The 23,945-nt window shown below is 46.6% G+C and overlaps 1 protein-coding gene across 1 annotated transcript; it reads left to right on the top strand.

Annotated features, from left to right (window-relative positions):
• Positions 1-5,144: 5,144 nt before the first annotated feature.
• TNFAIP2 (TNF alpha induced protein 2) lies at positions 5,145-23,670 on the top strand. The gene is made up of 12 exons (XM_030484647.1): positions 5,145-5,199; positions 11,856-12,207; positions 13,931-14,558; positions 15,782-15,896; positions 17,142-17,267; positions 18,114-18,214; positions 18,304-18,402; positions 18,602-18,725; positions 19,702-19,824; positions 20,714-20,869; positions 21,341-21,462; positions 21,829-23,670. Exons 2-12 carry the CDS (start codon positions 11,868-11,870, stop codon positions 21,968-21,970), a joined length of 2,076 nt encoding a protein of 691 aa, XP_030340507.1. The 5' UTR covers positions 5,145-5,199; positions 11,856-11,867; the 3' UTR covers positions 21,971-23,670.
• The last annotated feature ends 275 nt before the right edge of the window (positions 23,671-23,945 follow it).

The following is a 23,945-nucleotide window of genomic DNA, read 5'->3' as shown; positions in this document are numbered from 1 at the left end:
CCTCCAACACCAACTTCCCTCAAATAGACCTGAGTGAAAACATGTGCATTCACCATTTGGGGAGGAAGAGAAGGGAGCCAGAGCTATGAGAGAAGGATGAAGACACAGTGCTGCTGAACATGGTTGGTCAAGGTTGTCCTGCTTGGCTTTCACATCCAGATTTAACGAAGCCTGAGCAGATCAATCTTCTCAGCACAAAGGCAGGCTTTTGCCTGCAGCAATGGGGTCCATATTGGAAAAGACAAAGGATTTTGCAGGAGGAAGGGAACTATTTGGATCAGAGAACACCAATTGGGCGAGTCCTTCAATACTTACAAAATATTCCATATCATTTGTCATTAAGGTGTTGAGGTTAGGTGTCGCTTTTGACCAGTAAGATATTACTAAAATTGGCCAACTTGTTGGTTCCCTTTAAGCTCAGACTGAGATATCACAGATGTGAGGGAAGAACCTGCTCTCACTTACCACAAAATATAACCTTCACAAGGAGTTCCTTAGAGAAGGCCATGAGTAAGCTTCAAAGACAGCAGAAATCTGTCCCTCAGCGTGTTTCTGTGACCATTTTGAAAGCCAGTGAATGATGTAGTTAACACACGTCTACAGACAAAGGATTCATTGCAAATGTGTAATTATTAAGGTTTGTGGGGCACAAATGAAAACAAAGTTGGGTCAGGGAAGTCGTTAATGAAATAAGTTGGGAAATGAGAGGTTATATTCTATCATTTTACAGGAGGTATTCAGACTGGCTAGGAACAAGAGTCCGTCAGCCTGAAAGGTTTCAGACTGGTGTCCCAGGAGGTACTCCTCACTCACCTGCTGAAGCTGGGCCCTAGGACACCTACAAGAAGTCCAGTTAGCTGCAATCTAGGAGTTTCTCAGTTCATTGACACATAGAGAAACTGCAAGAGGAAGCATCCTAGCAGTTTCACATGTTGTCTGGGAGAAGTCCTGGGTCCTCCATCTTTGCTCACCACTACTTATTTGTCTTTTACATGGCCCTGTCATCATCTGCCACAGGAATTTTTCCCAAAGTGGTTAGTACTGTGTGATGTAAACTGCACAGTGAACTTGGGTCCCCTCACCTCCCTTTCCCATGCTCTGTTCCTGCAGCTCACAACTACCCTGTTACTATGCTGTTAGGCCAGTATTTGGGCATATCATCGCAACTCTTCTGAGCCTGGTTGCTTATGGAGAAAAAGGGCTCTTGTTTCCATTACTTGCAGTCATCATCAACACTGGAGAGGAAGACATCTCAGTCAATCAGAAGTAACATATTTTGGCGATCACATCATCTAAGCAATCCTTGTACGATCTGAGTGGTCCAAGTTAAAATGCTCAAGAGTCCTGAGAGCTGGATCCACCTCCTCTAGACTTTCCACCAGCTACCAGCTGCTTTGCCTCAGCTGCTGAGCAGCGACAGTGCCTTTTGAGCCAGCAAGTTCCTGCACAGCTTACCGACCTGCCACATCCCTTCACTCGGGATGAGGAACTGGGGTCCCTCAAAACCTAGCTGCCATTGCTCTGGCCTTCAGATCTTGAGTCAGTTTTCAGAATTCAAACTTTCAGCCCTTTCGCTGACCCTGAACTTTACAAACTTCTGGACAGTCAGATAAGTGTGGCTGGTGTGACCTCTTGTTCTTTTACTCCACAGCTTAATGAGGACCCCAAATTCTACTCTATTACCCCTGTTTGCACATGCCCCTGCTTCTATCAAAATATCTCACAGTTAGCAGAAGTAAAAGAGGTATTTCTGTGCACAGGAAAGCAAAGCAATCAGCTACGAGCTGCTCAGGGCACAGCAGATATGGTCCCTATCACATGCTCCTCCGTGTGCCTCACCCAGCACTGCAGGGAAGTCAGCCACCACAGTGGCATCCTTCCCTGTCCGCCATTCCACATGGAGAAGCTGCTTGGCATTACCTGACCCTGGTTTTCCAGTCCAACCCCACACTGAGAACATTTTCTGACTCTCAAGCTTTATTTGGGCTTCTGTGCCCCACCAGCTCCAGAAGATGGTCCCAAATACCAAGCAGAAGATGACAGCAGTGGTGCCTGCTCTCCCAGAGAACTGCTACCGAGCACCTGCACCCAGACCTGCTGCTAGCACTGGAACATGCACAGCTGTAATTACTTAGAACAAACAAGTTAAGCTCATGGAAAATCCCACGGAAAATGAATAGTTCCACTGTCTGGAATAAAGGTAATTAAAACAAGCTTGAACAAAAATTCTCAAACACCATTCAATGAATAAGCATATTGAAATAATGGATCATATTGAAATAATGGATCCCAGGAAGAAAACCTTTACCCTCATAACAATCTGCTTCTTGACACACCTTCAGCTGGCAATGCAGGATAACAGCTCTTTGGCATGCTGAAAGAAGAAATTAAAATTTCACTTCAAAAAAGAAGAAAACTTCACTTCCAAAATAATATCCTTACCCACACCTCTTGTTCATAGTCTTTTTTACAGGCAAGACAATCTTTCGTTGTCCAGTACAAAGGATTCACAACTTTTTTTAGCAGAGACATACCCCTTTTGTAGGCTCCTGTCCAGCTAAATTTGGATATTAGGACTACTACTGAGAAAGTCTTTGATGTTCAATATAGGAGAGGTGAATGAACCTATGCAAGTTCACTGTTCAAAGTTAAGGAAGCATCTGCAAAATTAAGTTACAAATCTCTGAAGTATATCTTGCTTTTAAGTGTATATTATGGAAGTTAAGTGTAAAACCCTGGATTTCTCAAAATCACAGACTTAAGATAGCTTCTTAGATAGTATAAACACTGAATATCAGTGTAGCCCTATGCAACACATTCTGAGTAGTTACAGAGCACAGAAAAATTCTCACTAGAAGATGTGCAGCCTGGTATAACTTGGTTATCCACTACCCAATACTATATCAGTAAGTACAAGATGCCTGTCTTGGAAATCAGGCTACATAGACAAGCAATGTCGTGCTGGTGTATCAGCAGAAGCTCAAAGTGCAGTGATAGGTTTATTTCAGGTAAATAAGTGTACCTGATGGATGACACCTAAGCTCTAGGTTGTTAATTTAAGACCCAATTACAAGATGTTCCCCTGTCTGCTGGCAGAATTGCCCTGACCCCACTGAAGTTAATTTACAGTAGCTAAAGATGAGGCCCAGCAACAGATCCCACTATGTGAACCCACTTTGGATCCCACACAACTCATAACACATAACCAAGGACGTGAGAGTCAAACCAGCCCCAGGTCCTCCCTGCGTCCAGAACAGCACCCTCTGCTTTCAGACAGCCACAAACGCTGCTTGCCCAGCCATGCTTAGAGCTACGTGTGTGTGTGTAACCCCCAGGCCACACCAGCCTCCCTGGTGCCTCCCAGGAACCGCATCCCTTTGCCTCCTGCACAAAGGGTCATAGGATGCAGCACCACACTGCCCCAAAAACAGCTGTAATGGCAGACGGCAAACCTTGCCTCCCCTCCCCTTTGCACTGCCATTGGAGAAGGCAACGAAGCACTAAGAAAGTTACTGCACTTCAGGGCCAAATCTCGCACCATCTCATGTTTCCAACAATTTTCAGACTGATGTGGCATCCAGCATTTCTGTTCCATGATGATGGCTGTTTCTGGCCACCGGTTGTCAGGCAGCGAGGGGATCCAACCCCAGGGCAATCCCAGAGGGTCACCCTCCACCCAGCCACAGGCTGGCCTGAGATGAATCAGTTTTTTCCAGAGGCCGGAGATCATGGGTTTGCCCATCGAGGCGGCCCCTCCGCTCCTGCTTCCTGTTTTGGCAGACATTGTTTCGGGTTTTTTTTTTTCTTCCCTGCTACCATGGTGTTTTTGGGGAGAGAGTCCCATAGAGGAAAGCACCAGTCCCAGTGGGTAGGATGCCTGCCAAAAGGCACAGGGTGGGAGAAGCATCAGCTCTCCAGTGCCATACCCACTCAGCCGGGCACTCTTTCCAGCACAACCATTGGCCCCAGACCATGTCTGCTGCTGGGGCATGCCCCCACACTGGGTCTGCACAGCCCTCTGTGCAGCTACACAGGCCTTGAACATGGGCATCAGCAGCACCATGAAAGCTCACGGTTCACAATCAGCTTTAATCTCTGGGCTTTTTTTTTTTTTTTTTTTTTTTTTTGCATTTTGCAATAGACCACAGCTATGAGCAATAAAGTAGAAATTGTCCTAGACATAGTAACCAGACACTGAGACCTGCTGCCTGCTCCACAGCATCTCCACAGGAGAGGAGAGAAGAGGTAGGGTTTGCAGGACCACAGTATTTTTGCTGCTCCTGTCCAGATCTCACCCAGGTGGGTGCAGAAGGTGCTCCACATTGAGGCTATCTAAACAAGGGACAGCATAGCCCTGGCAGCCTTCACAGACCCTCTGCAATGGCCCCCCATAGCCATTGCTGTCACCTAGGCATCCCCTGGCAGTCATTCAGCTATACCCTGCCATGCAGGGCACACTTCCTCTGTATAATGGGCCCACCATACCTCCACAGCCAGGGATGCAGATGCCTACAAAATCAGGGACAGAAATCAGGAAGACAAATGTCCCTTCTGCAAGTGGAAGCTAGAGGTTCAGCGGCTTTGGGGTGAGGAAGGAAGCTTGTATCTCCCTAGACAGGGACTCAACCCACTACACTGAACATGCTTGATGATATTAGTGTCTCCTGGGGTCCCTGTGAGCCCTGCGCTGTGGAAGGTGCTTCACCTCGGGCACAATGTGGGACCCCGATACAGACACTGAAGGCTGTGCTTTCAGGCGCACACCTCATCCCTGCCTGCCCGCCCGCACCAATGCCCTGCTCAGGGAGCAGAGCTCTTGGAGGCACCTGCTCCATCCCTAACGGTGGGTTTCCAAGCCTGCAGTGGGACACATCGCGTAAACAACCCCTCGGGGCAGCGAGGCCAGGGTGTCCCATCCACCGGTCCCTCAGCACACCACTCTGGGGCTCAGCCCCTCTGGAAGGACCCGCCGCCACGCCGGGGCCAGCCACCCCCCTCGCCGCGACTTTTCCCCGTCGGAGGGGATTTCTCGCTCCCCTCTGGCTTGCGCCCGCTGTCGGAGGGGAGGCGCACTGGAGTTCCCCGTCCACCGGGTCTCCCGTCTCCGCCTCCGCGCCCTCCCTTATAGGGGCCGCCCGGGGCTGCCGCCGCCGCCGCGCAGACGCCCCGTGCCCGCCGCCCGCCGGGATCCGCAGCACAGTAAGTCCTTCGTGCCGCCTGCCCGCGCTGCGGAGCTCGGTGCTTTCCGCCTCCCCGTATCGCTGGGGTCTGTCCCGCTTCTCCTGTGCCTCTGCCTCCCTCGCAGCTAACTTGTCGCAAGGCTTGTTGAAGGCTCTCTGCTGTCTCCGAGGGAGCGGACGGGTCAGTGGTAGGCGCTTAGGGGTGGATTCCCGGACAAAGTGACGGATTTCAGCCCCACTTTGTAGTGACCAGAATAGAGAGTAAATCAAACTGCTGCGAGAAAGACAGCAGCTCCAGAGACATACCGGGGCTGGGGACTTCTAGGATATTTGTCTGCACTGTGGTGGCTGGGTCGGATTTCTGTTGTTCATCCCCCAGATTTCAGGCTATGAACATAGGCTGCGAGCAGTGACTACTGTTCACCTCATCCCCTTTCCCAAAATCCCGACGTAGGTCTTGATCGCCAAAGCATCCCTAAACCAGATCAGGCACCGGGATCCAGGTTCAGTATAGCACTTCATACCCCCTGCTCTTTGTCTCTGTTCAGAAGGCAGTGGTTCTCTTCCCAAATCACAGGAAAATAATTGGATTATGTTCACTCTGCATGATTGCACTGGAAAAACACCATTTAGGTGCTTGGATCCTGTATGGACCTAGCAGACCCTGTATCCTGCATCCTGCCAGGGTCACTGTGTTGAGCTGGCACATTTCTGCATTGCCATACTTGCCACTTTTTTTTTGCCCAGTCAGGGAAGCCCACTGCCTCTAGGACCTGCCTTTTCCCAGAGCACTAAAGAGCCTGTTGGAATTCCTCCTATCCTTGGGCAGCCACCCCACATCCACAGCATCAGCTCCTCAGGCACAAGTTAAAAGGTTCAACCTCAGGATTAGGATCCTTGGTGTGTTTACAGTAGGATTTCTTCTTGAGGCTGCTGCAAAGTAAGGAAGGAACTTTCTGTGACTGGACCATATGGCTCATGTAGAAGCCATGGTGCCTCACCAACACACCCAAGTTCAGAGCCAAAAACCTGAAGAAATAGTCATTCTCCAAAACATTCAATTGTTTGCCCCTGCTGAGGTACTTTGAGGCTTGCCAGTTCCTATAAAGCCAGTCAAACGGGAGCTTTGATTGAGCTTCGGAAAACTCAGGTTTGGGTTTGCTTCAGTTACCCTCTCTGTAAAAAGAGGCCTGGAAACCCAAGGAGTCTGAAGATTCTGGCAGAGGCTTCCAGGGAGTTTGTGTTTCTCCTCAGTCGCTGTTAGCTCTAGCAGTGAACTTTGCAAACTCCAGGCCTGAATGCAGGATTTGGCTTATTTTGTTATGAAAACAAAATCCTAGACAGCTGCAGCTGGGTTCTCATTTAGCAGCAGAAGTTTAAAATAACACTGCGCAGATTTGAAGCAAGAAGAAAAATGAAAATAACACCCTGCATTTTCTCTGCTTTTCCCCAATTACAATATATATGTGTAACTTTCTCTTCTCTTGTGCTGTTTGAAAACTTCTCACTAACAACAGGAGACAGTGGTTTACAGGACTGTTTTCAGTTATGTTACAGGAAAACAAATTCTCATTTAAAAATTACCGAGGCACTGTGTAGCTTCATCTACGCCGTTCCCTATCATGTAAAGTGATAACATGGTTTAATGCTGGTTTAAAGCGTCTCACACCAAGTGAGATGCCCTGGGATCCTCTGCCTGGTCTACCACTGCCATTCCCCGAGGTCCCTTGGGTTCCCCATCATGCCCAGCCCCATAGGGGTGTCGGGCACTGCTAAGGCACATGGATTGAGTCCCCTGGGAAGGCTCTACTCCTGCCTTGACTTCTTTACTGGAGACATAGGTTTTGTTTCCTCTCAGCTTCTGACCCCATTAGGAGCAGAGCTTGGCCCACCGCCAGGATGATGCTGGACCACACAGGGTGATGGGTGTCCATAAGGGTGTGGGGACAAGAGCCTGGATTTGAGCAGCACAGTATAATTTCAAGGTGAGGCTGTTGGTGTCCTAGCTTGTCTGTGGAATATGATTTCTCAGGCAGAGCCAAGTGGGAGCCCCTGTCTTCAGAGTGCCTCATTTCACTACCCAATCCAGCTGATGAAAATTCATAGGAAAGAAAAAGCTCCTAGGAGGGCTTCCCAACTTGCAAAGATTGGTGATGGCATCTCCATAGACAATTTGCTTTGATTAGGAGACTTTTTACGTGTCAGAGCTTAGTCCAAGGTACACTAAACTCAGACTGGCTGCACTGCTTTACTGCTTCAAAAGATGGTTTGCCCTGGTGTGATTTTCTTGTGTGGGCAGGGGTAACCCCACTTCCACAGGAAAGGGAGGGAGAAAAGGCTGATGCAAATGCAGAGATAAACTTAGCTAAATAACTCTGGATTTCTGCAAGGCTGTGGGAGAGTAGGGGATTTCCACTAAACGAGACATAAATCTTTGTGACGTGGTATGTCAGCAGGCTGGAGAGGACTAAGAATCCAAACAAATGCTTATTAATACTGGCAGCAGCTCAGGAAAAAGATCAGCAAAACATTTCAGAATAGGGGTAATTAGTAAATCTCTTCCCCCGAATGCTCTCTGGCACTGTATGAGCCACCTCTCGCAAATGAGCTCGTCCCGAAGTGTGCGGCATGAAAGATGTTTCCTTTGAGGGGGAAAAGGGGAAAAGGGAAGCCGCTGTGCCCAAGGTCTGGGTTGTGTCCTGCAATGTGACTCTGCTCCAGGTATTTCTCTCACCTTTGCAGCCCACCCTGGAAAAGCTCCAGACCAGGGTTACACACTGTGGTCAGCACCATGTGGAGAGCTTGCTGCATCCCTCTCCAGACACGCCATCAGTCAGCAGCACTGCTGTCCAAATGGTATAGAGCCACTGGATAGATGCTATGCATGCTATGCTGCTCTTCTGGTTGGAAACCACAAGCTGAATATACTACGTCAAAAATAATTTGAGCTAAAGATTCCCCTGGCATAGACTATAGTGCCACACAATAATGAGAATGATGATGATAACAGTAGATTAACAGCAAATTAGTAATAATAGTGAGTTGGGATCTATGTCAGGTCTTGATCTTAAACCACTGAATTTCACAAGATTTGAACTTGAACTGTGTGCCTGAGAAATGATTCAGCATTTCTCGAAGTGTTAACTGATAAAACAATTAGGAGCCTGCTGACGTTTTAACAAGCTTTGATGTGTGAGCAGAGCACAGGTATACAGGAGCAGCCTGTGGCTGTGCAAGCCAGAGCCAAGCTCCTGGTGTGTTGCATTGGCTGCAGCAGGTAGAGGCGGATGCTGACAGGGGCACAAGGAGCAGTGCTGGCACAGCATCTCCTGCCCATGGCCTCCAGCCATAACCAGTGCCACCTCCTGTTAGCTGAGCATTTCTCGTAGAAAGTGGGGAGGTTTTGTTAAGAAAGTTTGTTATAGGCAGTTTCTGCTAGGCGTTTTTTACAGTAAATGCTTGGCCATCTAATGATAAAGACAAGAGATGGAGGCGGAGTTTTTGGTACTACATGCCATAAGTGACAGAGGCTGCATTTCAAGGCAGAGCTGGGGTTTCCTGGTATTTCCTGCTGCAGATACTTCCTGCTGCAGCTACAAACATATAGAAACCAGCAGTGGCACACCCATAAATGCTGGGCAAGTGTTCAAGTTGGCCAAATGTGAGTGAGCATGGCCAATGCACCAATGGCAGACATTACACTGACAGCCTTACTCAGATGCTTAATTCCTTCAGTGTTTATGAGTTCAAGATGAAAAAGCACACCCTGACACGCCAATATTGCCAGCAGTTCCTATGCTGCTGATCTGGACAAAGGTCTGCCAGCCATTAAAAACTAAACTTTTAACCAACTTAATCATTCTCTTACGGACTATTTTATTTGTAATGTCATTTCAATGGTTTTCAAAGATACATAATATTCATCTTAGTATTGAAGAAGAAGAAAAACCATTTTGAAATCCACCTTTCTGATCATAATTCTTCAAAACAAAAGACACTGGAAGTTGTCTTTGGCTATAAGAAAGGGAAAGGTACTCTCTTTGATGAGAAAAAAAGGGAACAACAAATGCTTTGTTTGGAATAATAGGAGGGAGAGAAAGGACTCAGCTGAGTCTGTGCCTGAACAAACAGGAAGGAAGGGATTTGGCAGAATTAATCTCAACACACTATCATATTGGGAAATACAAGCAAGGAAAATAGCCCTACAAAAATTAGGGAAGTCCCAAACATTTAGAGAGCATCCCTGTTGCCATGATATTTTTTGTAATGGAAATGTAACAAAAAGAAGCTTTTTTCCACTGTTTTTAGGATTCTAGTGGGGCATCCTGATTAGAATAGCCAGAATGAAACACGGGGGTGTTTCCGCTCTCCTTCCCTCCCTCTCCAGTAAGTGTGCCAGGGGAAGAAGTAGCATAGCGTCAGCCATCGTTCGCTGCCGCTGGGCAGCTCTGGTCCTTGGCGCCCTTTGCTTGCCCACATCACTGGCACCGTAGCCCTGGGGCACCAGTGTTCTGCTGAGCAGTTACACGATGCAGTGACCCAAAAGCTCTGGCAGCCACCACCGTCACACTCCGCCATGGGAGCACTTTAGGTTTAGTTTCACACTTTGCCCCAGATCACATGTTTAGCTGAGAGCCAGCCAGGTCGTGCACACACACACACTCCCCTTCCTCTCCTTCCTGAATGAGTTTTAATCTTCACTGTGTTTTAAAAGCAGTAGCATTACTAATCCTGGACATGACCTGGCAGCCAAAGCACGGAGAAGGAAAGCTTTCAACGATGCCAGGCTTAACTGCTCTATATACCGCTCAGTTGCTACCACTAACTTGATGCTTCAAAGCTCTCCAAGCTGCTGGGAACCAGCAGGAGGAATTGCAATTAAAACATAAAAACCACAATCTTCCAACAATTTTGCCCAGAAATAAGTATCAGAGTTTGTATCAGCATGGTACGTATCAACAGTATCAACTTAACAAGGGTGTTTGAAGATCACCACATTGTGGCCTCATAAATGAAGTGAAATTCTTCCTTTATTTAAAGCCTAATTCCTCGCCTTACGCAGTACGAGTAAGCCAAAACTTGCCTGAGAGTTCTTCATACAGAAGTGCACTGGTCTCCTAGAAAGTCAATTAAAAAGAAGTGTTGTTAGAACAAGGATTGTAAACTATGAGTCTACTTATTTATTTACAATAATTATATAATTATAACCATTACATAGATTAATATAATTATGCAAATAAATCTATAGCAATATATTAAATGATACATGTACAGAAATAATTCTAAATACAAACTCTAAAAATGTGTTTTTACAATAGCAGATTGCTACCGTTCATTATTTGTAGCACAGGAGCATTAGTGGTAGAGCAGGAGTCTGGCAGGATAATGTTTAAACAAGTCTAAACCACCCTGATCCTTGTGCCTTGTTCCTGTTTCCCCCTCAGCCAGGCAAGGACTGCTCTGAACATGCATGCAGCAGCCCTGGTCACTAGCATCAGTTTCATTTAGCAGCTCTGGGAAAAGTCCAGTCTGGTTAGTGCCTGCTATCAGAACCTTCTCCCTCCTCTACCCCATTGCACTAGCATTTCTTTCTGAGCAAGCCCCACATTTCAACATAAAGAGACAGGGCAATAATTGATCCTGGGTATTTGAAAACACTCAACAAGTCACACTGAAGTTGCACCAAGCTGTGCTGAAGTTGCTTTGTCTTGGGATGCCATAGCGATGCTGGGACTATTTTGAAAATGAGATAATGTAGACTGTGAGTGGGTTTGAAGGGTCTGAATGCATCCCTGAGCTTTTGTCTGCTGCTTTAGTGATGCAGGGAGCATGTAGAGCATTGAAGCTGGGATTTTTGGAGCCTAAAGTGATAAGCCTCCTAATGCTCATATCAGGAGATACTGCTATGCTTCCCACACTCCCATCCTTTCCACCACGTTTTTCACATCCCCAGTGTTTCTGAACTCTCAGCCACTTTCTCTGTGAGCTCTCCTCGATAAAGCTAAGAATTTTATTAGTGACTTAAATGGGGACACAGTTAAATTAGCAGGACTTTTGCTCAGCAAAGACTGATGCATACCTGGCTTGGTAGGCTCAGCTCATTTTCATGCTATACTTGCAAACTCAGTGTGCAATAAGCTACATGGATGCTTCCAGAAAAAGCTGCAGCCAGATGAGCAGAGACCAGAAAAACAGGCTCTGAGGAAGGTGGGAATTGATCCCAATGCCATATAAAGCATATAAAGGGAGTTCTATGGTTGCTTTGAGTAGGCACAGGGTGCTTGTCCCACCCTCCCACATTGTTCATGTACAGCATTCATGCTCACGTCTGTACTTCCACAGCATCCTGTGGGAAAGCCCTGCTCTCCTGTATCCAGGCAAGCTTGAGGTCTCAAATCAGGCCACCTAAGTCGTCCTGAAAATCACTCATCAATTTTCTCTGCGTTATTTATTAGACCAGAGAGCTGCTTCCATTCTCTCAGTCACCTGAGGTGACGTTGTTCAGAGGCTCTCCTGCTGAGCTGTGCTCATACCAGATGTGTGTAGCACTGCCCACACATGGACAACTCATTCCAGAATTAATTTTGTTAACGGGAATACACTTTGCCACATTATGCCATGGTATAATCTGTTATAAACTGTTATAATCTGACCAGGTTTTTTTGAAATTTACAGGCTAGAAGGAAAATGATGAAAATGTTACCTTTTTTCCAAAATGGTCCCATTGGAATATGCAATGGATCAGAGGGTTGCATTGATGCAAATAGGCAGCTTGAAAACCCTTCAACATCAGTAGCGAAGCAAATCCCTGCCTGTCCTGAACCTTCTGGAGACGAGATCTGGTCCAGGGACCAGGAGAAGATGGGCGAAAGGCCAGAGGGAGCCTACAGAGCCTCACGTGCATCTTCCATTGCAAGCAATGGGAGCTGCACCTCTGCTGGGGACAGCCCTGAAAAGGGGAAGAAAGGAATAAAGGAAATCTTTACGAATGCATTTAAGAAAATTAAAAAGATCAAGACACCCAGTGGTAAGTGCTCTCCCATCCTCCTTGCACCACCTCATAGGCCACAGTTACTTCTACAGGGACTGCGCAAGGTGGAGAATCATCCCCTTGAGAAACAAGAGCACCAACAGGTTGAAGTGACTTGGCCAAGGAGCCTGGGGAAACATGGGCTGAGGGACACCTTGAGTCCTCGTTCTTTGCTACCAAGGGCATACTCCCTGAGGAACTGCCAGTTTGTGGCAGTTTGTTTTCTGTCCAAAACAAAACTTATTTCTACCTCTCATGGTGGCACACAGATCTGTGGGTGGGCAAGAAATCAAAACATAACTCTCTGCTCTGTTCTTCCATGAAACCACTACCCTGTGAAATCTCCTCTTTCCACAATGACAGCAGTGAGCAGCATGCATAGGTCTTTCTTGGGGCTGACCTGTGCTCCGGTCACAATAGGTGCTCAGAGAAACCCAGAACTGGAGAGGAAGGTGCCCCTTGGCACTTCCAAGTCTCACCTACCACCTCAGATGACATATCTCGTTACCCGGTTCATAAACTTAGTGAGCTGTACCTTGAATTTGCTCAGCTAAAGAACCAAGTCTACTGAAAATAGGCCCTTCCTGCCTTTCTTCTTACTGCTGCAGTGCCCCATTCCCAATGTCTTTTTTGAAATAAAGCAGAAAATATTCCAGATGAGATACCACCGATGCCTGGTACAATATGTTACTATTTTCCTATCTCGGCTGGACATTCCTCACCGTGTACATCCTGGGGTTATATATGACATTTGCACCATCATCTCACAATAATGGTGGTTACTAATTCTCCAGGAATCTCTCTTCTTCCTCCATCTCAAGCTGATTCACATCCAGCTTCCAGTAAAAATCTTATTTGTTACCTTTCGTTCTATTGAATTTATATCTTATACTTTGTGCTATTAAATTTAAGCGCATTTACTATTCAAGTTATCTCGTTGTTCCTGTACGATACACTAAGCCCTCAGTTTCGATGATGTCTCTGAACTTTGTGTAATCAACAGATGCCAATAGGGCACTCCCAGCTTTTGTGCCACAGTCTCTGAGGAGAATATGAAGTAAGATGAGTTTCATTAATGATATAAGCTTTCTCCTCCCAGGGTTTTCCATAAAAACCTTACATACCTAACAAAACTTATTTTGGGATATAACTTCTCCAGTTTAACTAGTAACTTCCCAGATTGCACCATATTGAGAGGCCGTAGTTCAGATAAGACAGTTCAATTGTATTTATATTGCCTGCGAAATGTGTCCTACAAAAATATTTCACAGGTCAGATTGTGCCAACCTATTTCTGGAAAACCCATGTGATATTTCCTCTAGCACATCTCATTTAGCTACATCTTGCCATCTGCATTTTTCCTAAAACCATACTTCCAGCTTTAGATCATATTACTGGGAAAGGGGATAATAAATAAATAAATAGAACTTCACAAATCTATATTTTGGAAACAGTTATAGGTAGCTCATGAATAGCTGTCCATACGTAACACACTAGTGACGGATATTCACATTTCCATTGCCCCAGTTACAGACAATCTAGAAAAAAACCTGATCTTTAAGTGACCAGAAAGATTTTCTATATGGTGCAGGAGCCTAAGATCCAATATTATAGAAATATAATAATTTTTCAAGCAAAGTATTCCAGAGCCGTTGTTTTTATAAAACAGAAATTTAAAACTTCACTGTTAGGTAAAGAAAGGCTGTTCTTTTTTCAACAGTCAAAAAAATCATGGATCTCCTTGAAGAGCAGAAGCTATGCGAAGCCACTCAGCATCTGATTGTCCTGCAGAAGAGCCTGTCTAGCAAAAGTGAGGAGGGGCTGAACACCAGCCAGCAAGATGTTGAGTCCATCTATGAAGTTCTGAATTACAAAGTCTTCAGCATCTTGAAGGACTCCATACTGCTAGCAAAAACAAACCCAGAACTGCTGCAGCAGGCAGTAGAGGCACTGAAAGAGCAGGAGAAAGAAGATCAGAACTACATGTCAGAGAATCCACCTGACCCAAATATGCCATTTAGACCTAGAAAATGGAAAGAGCTTTGGATGGCTACAGTAAAGGAGTCAGTAGAGACTCGAATGAAAGACACAAGCCGTACTCCTAGAACTGAGAACCTCTCTGCAGTTGGCCAGAATCTCCTGCACATGGGAAAGACAATGAAAGAGGATTTGATAGTAGTTGTGAAGTACATTAAACAGCTTTATCCTCCAGAGTTTAATGTGTTCAGCATATATGCAGAATTCTACCACAATTATTTTGCCTCCCAGACAAAGAAAAATGCTGAGTCTCATCTGGAAGACAAGGACGTTTATCTTCTCCTCTCATGGGTGCACAATTTTTATCCAAAGTAAGTAAGGCTTTTGCACATGCTTATCTTTGGTGATCAACATAGGTTCACTGGCTGCAAAACCAGGCATTTGCTTGATTAATGAATTGATATCACTGTGATGCAGTCTGGCACCTGGCTAGGTGTTAGTGCTATCGTGCTGATGTACACTAGCTGTCCAGGACAGCCAGAAGGGACACACTCACGACTACTAGTCTGTAAACTAAGGGCCGACCTCACCATTCAGGCCTCTGTGCAACAGACAGACACATGGATGTTTAGGGCTTTAATTGTTGGGTAAATTGGGCAGGTTTGTTACCCTGAGCTCTATATCTGCTGCAGACCTGAACTCATTCTTGGATAATTTGGAATTTCAGCCCTCTGGACCAGAGGGCAGCCAATAAAGAGAACAACCTGAGATCCAGTTATCCTCGGCATAATATCCTGTTGCTTAAATGTTACCTACTGGCTATGCTGTCCTCCTGGTTAGGAAACCAAAGGGTGCACCCCTGTGAGAGAACATCATCATCCAAGGGTCGCCCTTCATCCTCACAATCCCTGTCAGCTAGCGAACTGAAAATATTCCTTGTTGTGGCTTATAGTACTGGATGGAGAATTGAGGGCTCTCATTCTTAGAGTGACATTCTTACTGGTGACAAACAGTAGATAGATACACCAGCAACGTTTCTTCTGCTGTTCTAAAGCCGTTCAACCTTCACCTCCACTCTTTTCTTCTTGTGTTTCACTGATGGAATATAATGAGTCAGTGTTGATCCTGGAAGTTTTCCAGAGCCAGTAGTGTGCTCTGGGTCAAGATATTCAGGCCTGAACCAGTATGTGTTTGGAAATCAGTAGTTGTGAGGAGCAGGGCTGAGCCTGAGCAGCACAGCCTGGTGCTGGGGATGGTGTTGGCCTGGGCAGCAGCTGCTTTGTGGGGTGTTCCTGGAGGCCACGTCTAGGTATCTGCTGAGAGACCACCTCTCTCCACAGCCAGCTTGCTTGAGGTCCCCCATCCCCACCAGCGTGCAGCATGACTGTTCCCCAGGGTTGCTCAGGGTCCCACCCTCACAGGTCCCACCCCGGCACAGATTCAGCTCCTCCAAGTTCTGCCTGGACTAAGGACAATGTATGTTCCCATCTGGTTTTTCACCGATCGCCTTGAAAAGTGTTAGCGATTTGCTTCAACAGCTGTCTTGAATTACACTGCCCTTGGAAAATGTGATTGTTTGGTTTTTTCATTCCAGAGATATGAGAAAAGATCATGTTTTAGCCGAGGAGTTGGAAAAAGTTAAGCTTGGAAGCCTCTTACCATCAAGTCTGAGCAAAGAGCTTGAAAAGAAATACCTTGACAGAGAAGAGGTGAGAATCTGTTCAGTCGCTCCTCTTCCCTTAATTGCTCCCATGAGACTCCTTGGACGAGCTCTGACTTGTCCTGCACACACACTCCTCACCTGTGAGCCACACACCCTTCCAGAGAGAAGAAAAGCAAGAATTCTTTTGTTTCTTTTTGGGGATCGGGTCAGCGTTCTGCTAGGTGGGACTTGCAGAGCAAACTTCTGCCTAGCCCTGGGAGCCATCAGAAAAGAACTGCTCTGTTCTTCCAAACTTTGTGGTAGGAAACTGGGGGGAAATATAACAAATCTTTGTGGGTAACTTTCCAGTTGTCTGCTAAATCCCCAGAGGGATTTATGCTCCCTCTTGCAGCTGATGGATTCAGAATTACTTCTGGTCTCTGCAGCAGTGCCAGACCTTGGGTGAGCGCAAAGCATGTAGGTCTGGTTTTGAAAAAATCTGTTTCTTTGATGAAGGGTCGCCTGGTCTGCAGAAAATAAGAGTTGCTCTGGTTTTTGGATCGCTCTTGCATTAACGGAAACAAGAAGCAACTTTCACAGTACTCCCATAGCTTAGTGCTTTTGTTATTTTGGGCTGGAATTCCCAGAAAATGAAAAGACAAGTTCCAGGTTTAGCTGTAGCCAGTGATGGTTTGCATATGGGAGAGGTGGGTGTGAGGGCTGCAAAGCACATGAACAAACTTGGAGATCAAAAATATATGCCAGCCACCATACAGACTATTTCCAAAGCCATGCTGCACAGTGTGCACACAAGAGGGGTCAGAGCAGAGAAAATCTGGGAACATTTTGTTTCACTCTCCAGCACTCATAAGACGTCAGAATTGCTCATGAAAAAGCATTGCAAAACCAGGTCTGCAGAGTAGCACTGAGTGTGACACACAGGCAACGCGTGGCTGGGGGAATGTGGGCTCTGGCACGCATAGCTGCCTGCGACCTTCCTACCCACTGCTCCCTTCCCCTGCCCTCCAGATCACCACTAACGTGGCCGGCAGGGATGTACATCTTGACCTGCATTTCTAACCTGAAATACTCAAATCACTGTTGCATAGGTGGTTATTGTGAGGGAGTTGTCCTTGCCGCCGTGAAGTGGTAGGTAACGCATCTCGCAACAAGGAGCCTTTAGTTCTCAGCCAGGATGGAGGAAAAAGTCTGCTCAGCCAGACAAATGGTGGGTGGGCAAGTAAAACCTGCATAAGTCAGGAGCTGCTACATCCACTTTCTGGTAAATGGTGGTGTTCTTCCTTCCCTAAAGGCTACTATCAAAAATTTGCTGAGCAGATGTTTAGATAAAGAAATCCAGAGATGGAAAGAAGAAGAAGAACCGGAGAAATTCAATGGGCATTTTCAGAGTGAACTACTAGGAATATTTGTTATCCAGGTAATACAGATGTGTATTAGAAATAAACAATTTCATCCTGCACATATTTAGGATTTGAGAACAGCCACAGTCAATGCAAGAAAGTAAAAGGCCAAGTCGTGTGTAGGGCAGTAGTAGACGTGGGTGGTACAGGGCAGCCCAAGCCCATGGTCTGGCATGGTCCTGGTCCACCATATGCTGGAGACAAACTCCTTCGTAAGCAAAACGAGCAGGAAATCTGCCTTCATTTCTTCCCGTGCAGTTTCTTCTGCGCTACCAGACGATGCCAAGCCATTAGGCACTGGGTAGTGTAGCAGCAGAGAAAGGAGACAGGTTTAACCAAGCAAGGAAGCAGCACGATGCTGTTGCCCTGCTTGCTCCCAGGGAGACTGTCACTGGCAGAGCCGCTCCGAGTGCTCGTGCCCTTTCCCCAGTGCTCATACCCAGAGCCCAACACTCCTCTGACTGCAGAAGATTAGTGGAGTTTATTTATGAAAAATAAACATTTCGTGTTTTGAGGTGGTTGTGCTTAAATTGTTTTTTTTAATGCAATCATATGACATTTGGAAAAAAAGGAAAAACACCCAAGTGTCACTTTCCCCACTTTCTCAGCTACTTTATAGACATTCTTTAATGCTTCTTTCTTCTTCACCTCTCTCCCCATTTGAAAATGGAGTTCAAAATTGGCTTGAGCTAACTAAATAAGTATGGAAGTATAGCTGCTCTGCACGGTCCCTGGCTCAGTCAGAGGGGGATGCAGGAAAGCTGGGTGCAGTTGCCGCAGTTGAGGATCTGTGCCCTCTTAACCAGTGAACCCGGCCTTTTTGGAGCAGACAGCATTTAAAATTGATCTTGTTTCTTTGTTAGAGTATCTACAGTGGCCAGCAGCGAGCCAAGGACATCAGCATGGCAGTGGGAGAGGAGCTGTCGGATCGCCTCTGGAAGGAACTGCCTGTCTTCCTGAAAAGGTACAGTAAGGCAGCGTCAGGCAGCAGGGCTGGCAGAGCCACCCAGGGCATGCACTCATTCACCTCTCTTCTTCGCATATCCCCTCCAGCTACAAGGATGCTTTTGAAGACTTTAAGGAGAAAAGCAAGAAGCACAGATACTACAAGCCTATACTGGTAGCAAGTGTTAACAACTGCTGGAATTTTAGGTAAGGATCCAAAAGAAAAGGCTTTGCTCCTTCCTCCTTATCCTCCTATCCAATGGATAATAGTGTGATAGAGGGGAGGTACTCCAGGGTGGGCAGAAGAATATCCATCTGCCTGCAGAGGAAGGTTTGGATACCTCTGAATTTCTCTCCCTCTCTTTTAAGGACAGAATATTCTGACCTTGCTGATATTTGCTTGCAGAGACTACGCAGAGAAGAACATGTCAGAAAAGGATGACAATAAAGCCAGTATCCTCAGCACGCTCAGCGACATTGAAAACAGCGGCTTTGATGTGCTGCTTCAGCAGCTGTTTGTCCAGCTGAAGGTACCTTATCCATGCCCCATGCTCTGCTGCCCCATGTCTCAGCCTGTGCTGGTTTTAGGCATGTTCTCCTGCTATGCTATCAGTCGCCCAAACCTCCAATTCAAGTGCAGGAAAGTTCAGAAGGGCTCAGGGCCAGATCACCTCTCAGCATCAGTCCTAACTCACATTGCTGCCAGAAAACTCACTCACCTCTTCTTGAGCTAGTCCTCAAGCCTGCAGGCAAAACAGGCACAGCTACATAGGGGTGACAGTACAGACGAACATAAAACATGCTGATCACATCTAAGATAACTGCTGCAGGAGGGAGAGTCTTAACCTGCATGTGCTTACACTCCAAACTGTCGGAAGCAATCACAAATTACATGAACTGCAATTACGCAGCTTTTGGCTTCTTCATAACGGTGGCCTGATAATTTTTCTTTCTTTTTTCTTTTTTTTTTTTTTTAAATATATAACACAAGCTTTTGAAGTTAAGCAAGTGTGGTGGAGAGGAAGGCGTAGGAGTCAGGAATGTTCAGCCACAATCTCTCCTGCTTTTTCTGTAGGGCCTTTTGGAAGGCATGACAGAGCAGGGGGTGCTTTTATTATTATTTTCATATTTATTTACTGTGTCCAAGAAAAATTGTGATTGAAAACATCTCATAATGATTCTTTCTTCTTTTTTCCCTGACGGTTCCATAATTCTCTAATCAGGAAAGACAGTGTGGACAAAACATGAAAAATGTGGAGAAAAAAAAGCATCTCCAGTATGAGTCTTTCAAGCTCTTAGTCTTTTTCATCTTGAGCAACAAAGAAGGGGACACACACCCAATAAGCCTCCTCTTCCTCTGCCCCCATTGGTCATCATCACACGCATCCCTGCACAGGACTGCACACTGAACTGTCACTGTGTAGGATGTTGTACATACAGAAATGCTAAATATATATGTGCATAGAATTTGTTTTGAGGGAACTAAGCAAATTTTCCTCTTTTCAGCCAATTTATAAGAAGTTTACAGAAAATAAGTGGGACTCCAGCAATGAAATTATGAACGAGATCATTAAAACCACCATCAAACATATTTCAGACTTCAAGACCCTAAAGGACCCTTTCTACCACGTAAGTCCAAGAGAAATATTGGAGGGATTCTGGGATGCTGAGGCTGCGTATTCAGCTCTGATCCTCTGTGACTTGAGTTGCCTTGACCCGTGTTAGCTGGTGAGCTGGCCTGGCATCAGAGAGCCCTCACAGGCAGGATTCCCATCACCATGCAATTTATCTAGATTAGCCATATAAATCTTACTTTTCTCCAGCAGAGGCAGACTCCTGTAGCTCTGCTGTGGTGTTTGCAAAGGAAACCACCCCTGCTGTAGAGAAAGTGCTTTAGAGACCACCCAAATTACAGCTTTATTTATGTAGGAGTTTGGTTTAGCCACCTTGAAACACAGATGCAATTTCATGGTTCTGTCTCATGACTCCTTCAATTGCCCTAAGGACTGGAGGAGATGGATGCAACTGGGAAAAATCCCACATAACTGAGTCACAGCCACCTCTTCAGTGGTGCTGGAGTATATATGAAACATCACCATATAAAAAATCTTTGATTTCCTGCCTTTGTCTTTTTAGTAGCTGAAACGAAATTATGATGTTTTGTATATTAGAGAAAGGAACAGGAGGAGCAGTGTGAATTCCTGTTTCTCTGGAGTCCTGTTACTTCTCCAACACATGAAGATCTTTTCTGTGCTTTAAACTCTTCCCAGAAGGAAACAACATTTGGAAATTCCCACACTTCATTAGTCTGAGTACAAAGAAATTCTCGGCATCTAGGATGTTGTGTACCCAGTAATGGGGAGGTTGGCAACCAGCACCATTCCATGATCAGCAGCAGGCGTTTTGGTGGGGCAGGTCTTACAGCACCCGAGATGTTTCTGTCCTCTGTCCACACACATTGTTTGTCTTTTCCACAAGCAAAAGACAGATGGATGATCCCCCTTTTCCTTCTCAACAGGCTATAATCGAGAAGGTCCATGCCCATTTGGTTAAAGCATACATTGTGAGGCTGCTGAAGAGGAAAGTCAGTCTGAAAAGTCCAGCACAACAGCAAAACTTGGCCCAACAGATCTCCAAGAACGCTGCTGACCTGGAAGCCTTCTGCACCAGTAATGTACGTGAGTGTACCGTGAACACAATGGCATGGGGCATGATACACTGAGAAACAGGAAAATAGATTTTCTGGGGCCTCTCATTAACCTTTCTAACTCAGCTTAATTTCCTGGAAGGCAGAAAGAGATGTCCAAGTGCCTGCAGACAGGAAGGCTCCCCTGCCACCGGCCTGCCCCTCCCCAGATGGAGAGCCATGATTTCATCCTCCTTTGTCCCATAGGCAGTGATTTCCTTTCAAAGGTTTATATTATAATAGGGTCAGATGATTTAGCTAATCTCTGGTTTCAGTACAGCTTGCATGGAGTCTGGGTTTTGACTCTTTGCCCTCACCTTTGATATTTCTCATTCTGCTGCTTTTACGTGTGGCAGGGTCTGGAACAGGCCCCAGGAAACAGCTTCAGAAGCCAGCTCCTGGGCTGGGTGGAGATTTGCACCTCCACGATGCCCTATTGATGTCTTTCTCCTCTGGCAGGGGTCTCAAGCCACGTGGCTGAATTCGGCACTCCCCAAACTGGCTGAAATAATCCGACTTCAGGATTTAGGTGCTGTTAAAATTGAAGTTGCAACACTTGCCACGATGTACCCAGATATCCGGTAAGAAACACTGAAACAGATTTGCAAATACACTTAAGGAATTTTAGTTGAGCCAGGAAACAGTGAAATATGAGTATAGGTGAGGTTCATATAGCCTGAGTCTATAAAAATGGGTGGGAGCTGCCTGCCAGGCTGTGGCAATCCCAGTGCCATCAGACAACAAAATAATCTGTTTAAAAAAGCCTATTTATATATTCCAAATTCCCAGGACAGTGCTGGGTCCCATGTAAGACTGCCAGATGCTGATCTGGCATCTGTCAGGGACCTCAGCGCCCACCATGGGGTGGGAGCCGTGTCCTGGTGCAGGGGCTCCGACATGTAGAGATCTGCAGGAGGAGATAACACCTGCCTGTTTCTCTTCTGCAGCAAAAGGCACCTGGAAGCGTTCCTGTACATCAAAGCCAATTTGTCTCGCAGTGAACTCAAAAGCATCCTGGGCTACTTGGCAGACAGCACAGCATCCCTGCTGCCCAAAGCCCCTCTCTTCTCTGACATAAATGTGTCCTAGACCAAGGCACCCTTTGGCACCCCTTGTGTTGGACTGTCGGCTGAGCCAGGGATGGAGGCTGTCCCCTGGAGCAATGCACAGCGCACACTGCCACCTTTTCCTATGGAAAGTGCTGTGTCCTAATCTGCTGCTCAGCACTTGTATGTGAATCACTGTCCCCTGTGCAGGGCCGGGAGGAGGATGTGCCCGCGGGAGGAGCAGTGCCCACAAGGACCAGGACTGCCCCTTGCACTGGTCATGGATTCCCCCAAGGACTCCTTGGTGCCACCATGTTCTCTGCCTGGACGCTGCTCTGGTACTTTGACCTCTGTCTACCTCACAGGGTCTGTGAAGGCCATGTTGCTGCCTCCCCAACCAGCCCAGATCGAGCAGGCACCTCCTGTTTAGCTTTTTGTTTTCTAAGGGAACAGAGGGAAACACAAACAGAAGCTAAAATTTAGAGATGTTGGGAAAGTCCCATGTGAGCATGCTTGTACCCCGTCTGCCTTCCTCTGAGCCGGGCAGGGGCAGCTGCATTAGGGTGATGTCCCATCAGGCACCAGATTTCAGGTCAGGAGGAGCTGTTGCTCAGCCACAGCAGGACTCCTGCTGTCCCACTGTGCTGTAGGACCCCAGACCCGGAGCTTGGAGTGGCCCCGGCTGCACACTCTGCCCCACTGCCCAGGGGCATTGGAGTTTTCAAACTGGAGCATGGGTGCTTCACCTCTGTGAGGTGGAGTCCCCGTCTCTGACTCCCCTGGCAGCCACCAGCCCCTCTGCAGTGCATCTGCACTGGAGTGATTCCCTGCTAGCAGAGGATTGGGAGCAAGCTGCCTATTGCCATGGAGCATGGGGGCTAAGCCTTGGCATCTAGTAAAACACTTTGGATACTACTTAAGCCCTCCTTATCAAGGAGAGGACTTTCCCAGACCCTGTGAACACCGTAGGCTTTGAATGGGTGGAGGAACTGGTCTCAAATGCCACTAAAACGTACTCATCACCCCATATGCATCACCTTTTCCCTGCTTGCTCTTTCCCCCCTTGCTGTGAGGTAGATACGATGTGAAAACATAAATGGGTCTGTTGTGAAACTATGTTTTGTTTTTACAGCCCAGTTTTTTGGGAGACAAATCACTTGCCAAAACAACAATGTGTTTAGTTGATGACCTTTCCCTTCTATTTTTCTCCATTTCAACTTCTGAATCACTCTGTAGAAAGTCAGTCCGGAAGGAAGACACATAATGGCTGTGCAAGCCATGTAATGTATTTATATGCATATGCAGTGTACCATTGGTGTATTTTTGCATCCAGTTTTATTTTTTCTCAGAGATACTAATTTGCAATATTTATATTTAAACAGTATTCAAATATGCTAGAAAAGTGACTCATTTATTCTGTCTCTGGCTATTGTTTACTGCACTGCCACATGTTGTCCTATGTACTCCTTCCAAGAGCCAATTCTTCCACTACTCCCAGCCTGCTCTGGTGAATGTCACCCACTGGTTCCAGGTGAGGGGAGGGTCTTGCTGGACTACAGACAAGCTGGAAAAGCAGAGGCACCCTCTGTGCTGTGTTGGGTCTCAGCCTGGCTTTCCTCACTGCCTGAAGCAAGACTGCCATGTGCAGAGTGCTTGTGGTACCCGGTATAACAAAGTCCAAAACATCAGCCTCTAAGCACTACTGCAGCCTCAATGTTGAATAATAAAAAGCGATGTACTTGACATGCATCTCATCCTTACTGCTCTGGCATCCCCCGTCCCTGTTGTCTCCTCCTGTTCATACAAGCCTTTAGGGGATGCAGCCTGACAGAATTTGGCCCAGCTGGTCCCCCTGGCCACTTTTACACTCCTGGCAGTTGCAGCTAACTGTGTGTCATTGCTGCTGTCCCTGTGAGGACAGCAGATGCTGAGCACTCCAGGCTGCTCACTGGCAGTGGCTGGTGGTGCACCCCAGGAGAAGGAGTCCTCTGCTGACAGGTTACATGGCAAAACTGTAC

The sequence above is a fragment of the Strigops habroptila genome, chromosome 4 (genome assembly GCF_004027225.2).
Source record: "Strigops habroptila isolate Jane chromosome 4, bStrHab1.2.pri, whole genome shotgun sequence".
Lineage (NCBI taxonomy): Eukaryota > Metazoa > Chordata > Aves > Psittaciformes > Psittacidae > Strigops > Strigops habroptila.
This window is presented reverse-complemented; position numbering and strand designations above follow the sequence as displayed.

Bases quoted from the DNA above. Each gene is read 5' to 3' on its own strand.
- TNFAIP2 (XM_030484647.1), top strand. From the start codon at position 11,868: ATGATGAAAATGTTACCTTTTTTCCAAAATGGTCCCATTGGAATATGC. The intron at 12,208-13,930 runs GTAAGTGCTCTC...TTTTTTCAACAG, and splicing joins AAAGATCAAGACACCCAGTG to TCAAAAAAATCATGGATCTC. The intron at 19,825-20,713 runs GTAAGTCCAAGA...CCTTCTCAACAG, and splicing joins TAAAGGACCCTTTCTACCAC to GCTATAATCGAGAAGGTCCA.